This window comes from Trachurus japonicus, chromosome 24 (assembly GCF_045865225.1).
Source record: "Trachurus japonicus isolate A0001 chromosome 24, Traja_1.0".
Taxonomy (NCBI): Eukaryota; Metazoa; Chordata; class Actinopteri; order Carangiformes; family Carangidae; genus Trachurus; species Trachurus japonicus.
The window spans coordinates 13,930,796-13,940,784 of NC_140930.1; the positions used below are offsets into that span (position 1 = coordinate 13,930,796).

At 40.3% G+C, this 9,989-nt stretch overlaps 1 protein-coding gene across 1 annotated transcript; it reads left to right on the forward strand.

Moving 5' to 3' along the window:
* Positions 1 to 774: 774 nt before the first annotated feature.
* On the forward strand, positions 775 to 7,625 carry taf1a (TATA box binding protein (TBP)-associated factor, RNA polymerase I, A). The gene is made up of 11 exons (XM_085770454.1): positions 775 to 959; positions 1,358 to 1,532; positions 1,808 to 1,974; positions 2,205 to 2,318; positions 2,420 to 2,618; positions 2,851 to 2,972; positions 3,869 to 4,027; positions 4,252 to 4,318; positions 4,559 to 4,682; positions 4,782 to 4,933; positions 5,739 to 7,625. Exons 2-11 carry the CDS (start codon positions 1,397 to 1,399, stop codon positions 5,789 to 5,791), a joined length of 1,293 nt encoding a protein of 430 aa, XP_085626580.1. The 5' UTR covers positions 775 to 959; positions 1,358 to 1,396; the 3' UTR covers positions 5,792 to 7,625.
* The last annotated feature ends 2,364 nt before the right edge of the window (positions 7,626 to 9,989 follow it).

Genomic DNA, 9,989 nt, shown 5'->3' on the forward strand with positions numbered 1-9,989 from the left:
GCTAGAGAAATTGTTGATGAAATAATAATACAACACATAAATAAATCCAATCTAATTAGTAACTGTAATGAATGATGAATTAGCACTTTGCCAGAAAATTTGTGTTAATGCCATTATGCAATTATCCCTGCTCCAGATAAGATGCCATGTAATTGATTTAAGACATAAAAACAGATGTTATCTTGAAACCTGATTGAAACTGGTTTGTCAACAGCAGTTAAACCTTAGGTGTGTGTCCTTCTTTTTTCTTGTTTACTGCATTTTGCATAATGTTAATTTATATAATTATATAGTTTTCTGAATACACTGTTGGTGTTTGACACTTTTGCACTGTAGTTTCTTTGTTATAATCAAATTTATAACTTATGCTACTAAAACAACAAATAAACACAAAAAGGCATGGGATAAACATTAGGAAAACACTGCGGTACCCCCCCCTCAAAAATGTTAAAGAGTTGTGCCTTGTGTTAAAGTTGGTTGAGTTGACAGTTTAGACAGGATAATATCACTTATACAGCACAAATATAGAAACAACAGAGGTTGTTAAACGACTCAAGAGTTATGAAAATCCTTGGCGTGACTGGCTGAGCTCTAAATCCATAGGATCTACTTAGGGATGAACGAAAAACTACATTTTTTCTGCGAAAGATCAATAAAGTTATTTATTTAAAAAAACCCCAACAGTACCGGTTCTTTGTCCCGCCTTTTCCGGCGCGTCAACCAATGAGCATGCAGCTTTTCACTCCACTTCCGCATCCACCAAACAGAAATAATCGAGAAACATGTGAGTTGTGTGAAACATGCCACCCTCGCTTATAAGTCAAATTAATCTTCTCTTTCTCTCACTTTCTTTTGTAAGAAGGACACAGTGTCAAAATAGCTTCTGCCCACCGGACTCTACACGTAACATCTGGCTAACTGGCTAGAAAAAACATCTGTGTACCGTTACTGCTCAGAAGGTAGGAACCAAGTTTATTAGCTTATCTACTCTTTTAAATTTAAATTATCTGAGTATCTATATCTATATCTATGACAATCAATATGTTCAGTTAGGATACGTTTTTTTGTTTTGTTATTTAACTAATAAGCTAACAAAAAACACATTTGGTATCACTGAATAATTACCTAATTGTACTGGCAGCAGTCTGTTCATGTGTTTACCATTACACCTTAATTTAATTGCAGTTATACATTTACAACTGTCATGGTCAGGTCTGGGTGTAGTATTTGAGATAAATAGATACATTGATGAGTTACAAGTTTTTCAGGGAACTGGTGTGAGCAGTTGAAGAAAGTATAGAGACTTTAGATTTTTTTGTTTTTCTTTGTGTAAGAAGTGAACTTTTTTGTTCTGCAGGAAGGTTCATACACCAAACATCAAACTACTGTGCTGACTATGGATGACTTGGAAAATGAGCTGGGGCGTCCTGAAAATGTAGAGGTTTACGACAACTCTTCAGACAGCTCTACAGATAACGCTATGAAAGGACAAAAGAAAAAAAAGCTTCCTCTGGTTAAACGCCTGTGTGTGAGTAAGTTGTGCATTAGGCTCCTATACAGTATATGCTGTGCTACACAAATAAACTGTCTGGGTGGATATTTAACCCATTGTGAATGTCCTATGCACTTATGACGGCTGGTACAGAAAAAATAATCATATGTCAGAAACATTTTAAGATTGAATATCAAAAAAATCAATCAATCAATAAAGCAATGCAAATCCAGTATCAGTCAAGCTATTATGGATCATAATATGAATGGAAAATGCATAATGTCCTCAAATAATAACTTAATTTATTATCTGCAGAGACACAAAATGAAACTGGGTTTCACGAGAGCACCAGGATCTGTTTGGAGCACATCAGAGAAGCCATGCTACATCACCGGTGGCAAGAGGCAGCAGAACATATGGCTTATTACCCCCAAATTCTAGAGGACGCACATCAAAGGCCGTCACCGCAGCACAATAAAGAGGTAGGTTTGTTTATGTAGTTTATTTTGTGGCATTGTATCTAGATAACAAAACACACATATCACCTCACATAATTGTACACTATAGCCCCGACTGTGAGGTCTCTGTTTCCTGTTCCTAAAGAGAAAGCTTCAGACTTTTTTTTTCCTTATTAAAGATCCAGTCATTTATATAGTTAGTAGTGAATGCAAGTTTGATTCCCACATCCTTGATACTGGCTCTCTCTTTCTAGCTTATTTGGAAACTCAGCACTGAGATCCTTCGCCATCACCCCAACTCAAAGATGGACGATTACAACATGATCTATGAACGAATGAAACACTCAGGATTTAAAAATTACCTTCTGGTACGTTGGCTGACAGACATGAATGCACAGCGCACAGTTTGCTGATTTCCTTTCTTACATTTTTAACATTTGAAAAACCCTGTTCGTTTGCACTTTTCTAGATCAGTCTGGAGCATTCCTTCCACCTGCTGCTACACGGTCACATTGAAGAAGCAAAGCATCAACTGACTGTCGCAGAAAGCTGGAGGTGTGGGAAGGAGACAGCAGCTCAGTCTCAGAGGACTAAACTGATCCAGGCCTACAGGAGCCTGCTGGATTATATCATCTGGTGTGACAAAAAGTTCACACGCTCCAGTGCTGGTAAGGCGATGTACAACTCAACACCCCAAAGCGATCTATTATTCACTTGGATCAGTTACGCTGCTGCAATTTCAGCTCTTGTGTGATGTTACACTGCCACCTACAGAGCAGACCCAGTAACTGCACATGAATATTATGCTCTGAAAAATGTATTCAAAGGCCCCTCTGTATTATTCAGTATGTCAGATACAAACTGCTGCTTTGGTGTGTGATGTTTGGCTGCATGTTTCAGGCCAACCGGACACTGGTGACGATCAAGAGTTGCGTAACTACTTCAAACAAGCCTCTGTGAATCTTGAAGAGATTCTGAAAAGTCCTGGTGTCTGGGATCCTTTCATACTGAGCTACGTTGAGGTAAGCACTAGTACCCACCCGCCGGATTTAATGACATAAATATGTATATATTTAAAGGGATAGTTCAACATTTTGGCAAATTGGCCCATTGCCATAATCCCTATAGTCATAGCAGTAGGTTCGTTACCTTTAAATTGTCGATGCAAGCTATTTTTAGAACGGCAGAGCAGAGCTGCAAGCTGCTCAGAGCTACGCTACGGAGGCTCATGGGATTTCTTGATTTCCCTCATCAAACTCATCAAATACACAATCCAACAACTAAAACGCTCTGGTGGACAAGTTGTGACCTGCACATTCACCGCGTTATGATGAGATAATAACGGAAAACTGCTTGCCAAAAAACTGCCCCCGACGGGAACGCGTGTCAGCTCCGACAACTCCGTCTTGTAATGTTCCGTTAGCAAGAAATCCCATGAGTCTCTGTAGCGTAACGCTGAGCAGCTTGCGGCTCTGCTCCGCCGTTCTAAAAATAGCTTTCACCGACAATTAAAGGTAACGAACCTACTCCTTTTTAAAACATTTTTTTTTTAATGTTTTGTCTTTATGTAAAGCACATTGAGTTGCCTTGGTATGAAATGCGCTAGCCTATATAAATAAAGATGCCTTGCCTAAGACTATCGGGATTATGGCAATGGGCCAATTTGCCAAAATGTTGAAATATCCCTTTAATAACATGATATTGAACTAAATAGAGTCTTTTTTCATACTACACATCATGTCTTTTAGTTTTGGACAGGAACATTTAAAGATGGCACAAAAACGATGTCGAGATTTCAATAGCCGTACATTTTGATATTATCTGTCTCAGTGTCATGTCCTCAAGACGCTACCTTCTTGTGTTTCATGTTTTCAAGTGTATTTATCAACCCTTATCTAACCTTTTTTTTACCCTGCAGATGCTGGAGTTCTACGAGATGGACGAAGAGGCTTTGAAAGTCCTGAGCGACTACGCCTATGACAGCAGTTTTCCACCCAACCCCAACGCGCATGTCTATCTCTACCAGTACTTAAAGCGGCACAAGAGTCCGCAGAAGAAACTGATGACAGTGTTGAAGGTGCGGATTAAAACACTGTGACTTGTAAAGTATCGAAGTATTGCGTTGTTTAGTATCTAAGATGAAAACTAGAGCACCTTAATCAATGTAATACTTTCACTTTTGAAGAAAGATATGAAATAATTGTTACTGCATAAGCTGCAACCATTACTAGAATTTATCCCTGATTGTTATTAGATTTAAGATAAGCACAGTTACTAAACCTTATCTGTCTCATGCTGCAGGGCCTCCAGGTTTCTGTCCCAAGCCACGAGTTAATGTTGGAGTACAGCTCCCACCTGCTTCAGTCAGGTAAAAGCACATTTGAACTAAATACTAACCAACGAAACAGAGAATTGAAAGAAAGTTCATCAAATTTATCTTGAGGAAAGATCAATTTAGTCTTAATTGACCAAACCATGACTTTACTACAGTATTTCTCTGTTTTGGAAACATCAAAAATTCATTTTATTGTCTCCTTGAAACATATAAACTGTTGTAACAGACACGTCTCCCAGTAATTGATGTATTTTTGTTGTTTTTTTCACCCAGAGAAAAAAAGTGATCATGAAAAAGCTTTAGGAGTCGTCCTAGAGATGCTGGACTTTGCCTGCTGGAGGAGCAACCTGGACGTGTGGAAGTGTTTAAAGACCATTATCCAGAAACTGCAGTTAAAGTATGCTCTATTTTTGATTCAACTTTCAACGGGTTGTAGTTTTTCCTGTTGTGTTTGCTGTTGACACCTTTGGTCTGCGTTGTTGTGTATCAAAAATAGAGAAGACTGGAGAACGGTTGTCCGTGATCGAATGTCTGGAAGAAAAGACTTCTGGCCTGCACTGCACTTCACCAGGTTTCACGCCAGTAAAGACTCAGAGAACCCAGAGCTGATGGAGGTGAAGGCGTCGCTGACCAAAGTCCTCTGTCCCGGTAAGTCCGTTTACATTTTATACAATCATCTCTGATGTGAAACAGTCAGTCACTAGGTTGAAAAAGCAAAATATCAAAACTCTCTAGTTCTATTTTCTTAAACGTGAATCTGATCAAATCTAATATTTTTGGGTCAATGCCGGTTCAACATAACAAGTTGTCTGTATAAATGTTGTGATAATTTTCAGTATTTTACAACATTTTATCGACCAGTTAACAGAGAAAATGATGAAAGTAATTGTTTCCATCATGACTGAACATTTCACTGTCATAGCTGAGCGTGAGAGTAAACTTGACATGGAAATGCACTTGTAATTGTTGAGGCAACAATTTCCAGAGAGTTAAGACATCATTAAGGCTGTTGCACCTTACAGGAAAGTTTTAAGTAGAATCAATGTAATAGGGCTGGATTATTCATTGAAAAACCGACATTTAGAGCCTCTAACCTCTAAGCCTCAGAATTGGGGCAGAGGCACACAAGCTAATGTGTCCTTTTTTGTTTATAATTTCCTCTCCTTCAGCCCTCATGCTCTAACTACACACTGTAATCGTTCATTAATTGTAATTGAGGCAAACAGTTCAATTAATTTAGATTTTTGCCATAATCGCCCAGCTCTAGTATGTTAATAGAAAACAGGTTGTTCACCTGCTGTCCATCCATCATTTTTACTACTCATCTGTGCCGGGTCACTGGACCTGGTGTTTTATGATTTAGAAGAAATTAGTGTAGTTGTTTTTTCTTCATCGTACTGCACTGGAACAGTCTGTAGATGTTTACAGTTCTTCAATGTCCTTCTTCTTTCAGACCTGAATCTGAAGTACAGTGCTTCGGGGTCGGCCCTTGATAAGGAGACATGAGAGAAAAACATCTGTCTTCATGACTCACAATCGAGAACAGCGCCGAGATGCTGCCAGGAGAAAACAGGAAGAAACGCTAGAAAAGCCGTCTTTGATGAAGAGCAGGACTCATTCATTAATGCACTTTTTACATAAGGTTTATGTCAGCAGCATTTTTCTTTCTTTTTCCCAAGGTCAAAAAATTAACTTCTGTTTTTCTGTTCTTTAGTCCTTTATGTTTTTGGTTAATTGTGCCATTTATTGTTTGTTTTTTTGCTGTGTTTTTCATCATGGAGGTCCGAGCTTGGTCGTCCACCATGTGGCGCTGTTCTTCTGTGTATGTGCAGCGACTGTCTGGAGGGTATGACCACCTCATCCTGACAGAAACTGAGCGTGGCTCTGAATCAGTGTTCATGGTGCTTTCATGGTCTCTGTAAACATTTTAATGAGAGCACAGTCTCGTTCCAGCCTCAGCCGACCTTTGACCGCCACATGGAGGGATTTTAAGGTCATTAGTGTTTGTCTACATACAAACACAAACACACACACACACACACACACACACACACACAGCCTGAGGATTTTTCTCTCTGTCAACTCTATTGTCAACAATCCACTCAGACCTTTCAGCAGCAGAGGTTCGAGTCAATGGGACCGGCCATTGACAGGTGGTCACTGCTAATAGCTTTCAAATACATGTGATTTCCCTTGAATGTGAGCGCTGCCTCCTGCCTCTAACCACTGACTTGTTGGCAGCTTGAATAGGTGCTGGTGTTTTCTACAGAAACAGAAAAACGTGCAACATGCAGCGTCTTTTTTCGGTGAAGAGGCTCATGATGTTCGATGTCATCTATTCAAAGAGGAGAAAATGTTTGCACTAAGAACGTTTGTAACGGCGTGACGGGATCCTTTGGCCTTCAAACGCTGTGTTTACTCTCCCGAGTCCCTTTGCACCAAACCATGAAATAAAGTCTTGCATCCAGCAGCATGCCAATTTAATAAGTGAAAGTGTTTGTAATGATTCTGTTTCGGCTCGCTACAGTGTTGGTTGGCCATGCGGCAGCTCACTCAGCCGTACTGTATGTGTGTGTGTGTGTGTGTGTGTTGCTTTGCAGTCATTACATAAACCAAAGCCCACAGCGCTCGCCCGACCACAGGAGCAGCTGCAGAAGGGATCTGGGAATACATAACACATGTCGTTTGAAAATTCAAAAAGTCAGGGAGCGGTGGAGAGGATCGAGTCAGGAGCTGGTCACCGCGCTGGACACTGTCCTGGTCGTGACCTTTTTAAGATTTTTTTTTTTCTCTGGGGTTTTGTCAGGTGGTGGTGGTGGTGGTGGTGGGGTGAATTGTTTAAATCACCTGCACAGATGTTCACAGTTGAGGCGGTCACTGCGTTGTCCTTCTGATCATGAAGTGTCTCTGTAGAGAGTTCGGTTTCTTCCTCAAAGGCACTTTGACAAGATGAGATAAGATTTAAAGTTTGATTCTCTGCATCTCTTTTCGCCAACTCTGAAAGCAACGAGGGCTTGGCTTGTTTTAGGATTTAATTTCTCCCTGACTGGAGCAGACAAACTGGGGAACAGTCCGACCTTAGAGGAAGATGTAATCGCCTATAAAGGATCGTCAGGGGCTGCACATAACAACAACAACATCAACATCAAAAATATCCCTGTAATAACAACCATCAGCTCATTGTTACCTCCTGAACCAGCAGCAGGAGCTGGAACAACGTGTCCTCGCCGGTGCCACAACAGTCTGTTTTTTTCCCTGCAGTGTCCATGTGCTGGATCAAAACACTGAGAAATACAGATTTAAATTACTATACATGTGATTTTAAAAAGTAATATCAATATAAAGAAATATATGGTATATTATAAAGTATAGTCAAGGTCATAAACATTCAACATCTTTATTGCCTGCCATCTACATCACAACGGTGGCCTTCAACCTATTCTGAGACAGTAACAGATTATATTATATAGACATAAAGATTCATTTAACCTGCACATCATAGTTCAGTATCTGAACTGAATACACCGAGTTGAAGTGAATGCATCTCTGTGCCTTAAGTGTGTAAATGTACCTGAGGAGATAAAGCAGTGTGTTCAGTTTATTACGTTGTAAGTGCCAATGTTCAGCCCAGCTGGTAAAGAGCCGGTGAGGGTGATCGTATTCAGCCTGTTTTACTACCTCACCGATGCTGGACATCAGAATTAATGTGGATATAGAAACTATGTGTTGCCATTGTCCCCCAAAGGGCACTAGCAATTACAGTAACGGTGTGACTTAGAACTGACAAGTTTAAAGTATTTGCTTATATCACTTTGAATCAATGTTTTATTCCCCATTAAACATAATTTTGTTCTTTTCTTTTACAGTGGCATTATGCAAAAGTTTGGGCACCCCTGGTCTGTGTGAACAGTTAAGCAAGTGGAAGATTAAATGATCTCCAAAAGGCATAAAGTTAAACATGAAACACTCTTTTGCAATATTTTTAAGCAATATCCATGTATTATTTTGCTTTTCTACGATTTTAGAGTGAAAAGGGGAAACAAAGCAGCATCCTGCAAAAGAATGGGAAACCCAGGAGACTTGAGCTCTCAGAAAACTTTGACCAAAGCATCAGACAAGATATTTACTATTTACACACTGTGATAGTTTCCAAAGGGGGGCTACTAGGTACCAACTATGCAGGGTGACCAAACCTTTGCTGAGGACCCTTTTCCTTTTCTGTCATTTTGAAAATGTAAAAGATGAAAATAAAATATGTATTTATTGTTTAAAATGTAAAGGGAATGTGTCATCTGTAACTTCCCTATTGGAGATAATTTCATCTTCCACTTTCTGAACTGTTCACATTAACAGACTTTTTGACCAGGGGTGCCCAAACTTTTGAATGACACTGTATAGTTGGAGATTTTAGAAAATACACAACGTCTTTCTGTCCGAGCGTGAGATTAAATGTCTCTTTGCTTTTCCCATGCAAAGTGTGGCGTCGACCTTCTTATCTAACTCTCAGCAAGAAAAATAATAAGCGTCCCTCCCCAAATGTCTTTCGTCAAGTCTCAACTAGTGTTATCACTAGTGTGGGACAGAAATATCCTCTAATTGAGATGGCTCAGTGTCACAAAATGCTCATTAGGTGTAACCTGTGCTGTGCTCCTCCCGCGGACTAACAACACACTGTGCCATGTTTACGAGGGAGAATAATGGCAGGTGGAGACTGTGTTACTCATTCGCCAGCTGCTGAGCACATCCGCTGGTATTACTGGCCTCCGAGCAGCTCCACTGGTTCCACCAGCTCGGTCGGTCGGTGCACAGTCTGGGTGAGGAGCGGTGATGTATGAGCATCTGGGAGTGCACGCCAAGGTTGTTGGGACGTATACTGTAAAATCTATCATGTGAAAGAAAAAAAGAAAAGAAAAAAAAGAGTCTCTGCAGGCTCATCTGACGACTCTACCAGGCGCTTTAAAAACCTCCAGGAGCTCTGGGAGAAATTTACTGACGTCTTTTGGCCTAACCCCACTGTGAGCTGACAGCCATTATAATTGTTTGTGTAATTAATCATCAGCACAGGTTGCAAACTGAATCTATTTGCTGCCATGGCGGGGGGAAAAAAGAGGTGTTTTAATTTTATGCCTGGAGTTGAGAAAGGCCCTGGATGTTGCGTTTTTTTTTTCTTTTTCTGCTGTGTGAGGTTGACATTAATTGAGTTTTCTCTTCTTGTACAGTTTCTCTCCCTCCCCTCTGAACACGGAAAACACACACTCACAGACACACACTGCAGTTGGTGACTCAGGGTCTCGCTTGGTTGGTCTGCAGGGCTCTGAGGATTTGTAACCTAAAATCCAGACTCGCATAGTGACAGTGTAACATCTCAGTAACTCTGCAAGACATTTGAAGTCTGGTATGGTTTGAGAGTGTGGGGAGGAAAAAAAAAAAAAGACAGAGAAGAGAGAGAGAGAGAGGAAGACGGAGGGGAGAGAGCGTGATAATTCAGCCATGCAATTTGGACTTAACATACTGATGTGTTTGCCAGTGCTGCATGCTACAAGCAAGGGAGGGAGATAAAACAGAAAAACATGAGGCTGGAGTCAGAACCGTCTTCAAAACACCACTGAAGATCAAACTGAGGGGAAATGAAAGGGAAATAAAAATCAAACTCATGAATGGAAATCCTGCAGAAGTCAGCTTTAACTCTTATCATAATTACATT

Excerpts from the sequence above, each read along its gene's own strand:
- taf1a (XM_085770454.1), top strand. The coding sequence starts at position 1,397 with ATGGATGACTTGGAAAATGAGCTGGGGCGTCCTGAAAATGTAGAGGTT. Across the intron at positions 4,028-4,251 it reads AACTGATGACAGTGTTGAAG|GGCCTCCAGGTTTCTGTCCC; the intron begins GTGCGGATTAAA and ends CTCATGCTGCAG. Across the intron at positions 4,319-4,558 it reads CTCCCACCTGCTTCAGTCAG|AGAAAAAAAGTGATCATGAA; the intron begins GTAAAAGCACAT and ends TTTTTCACCCAG.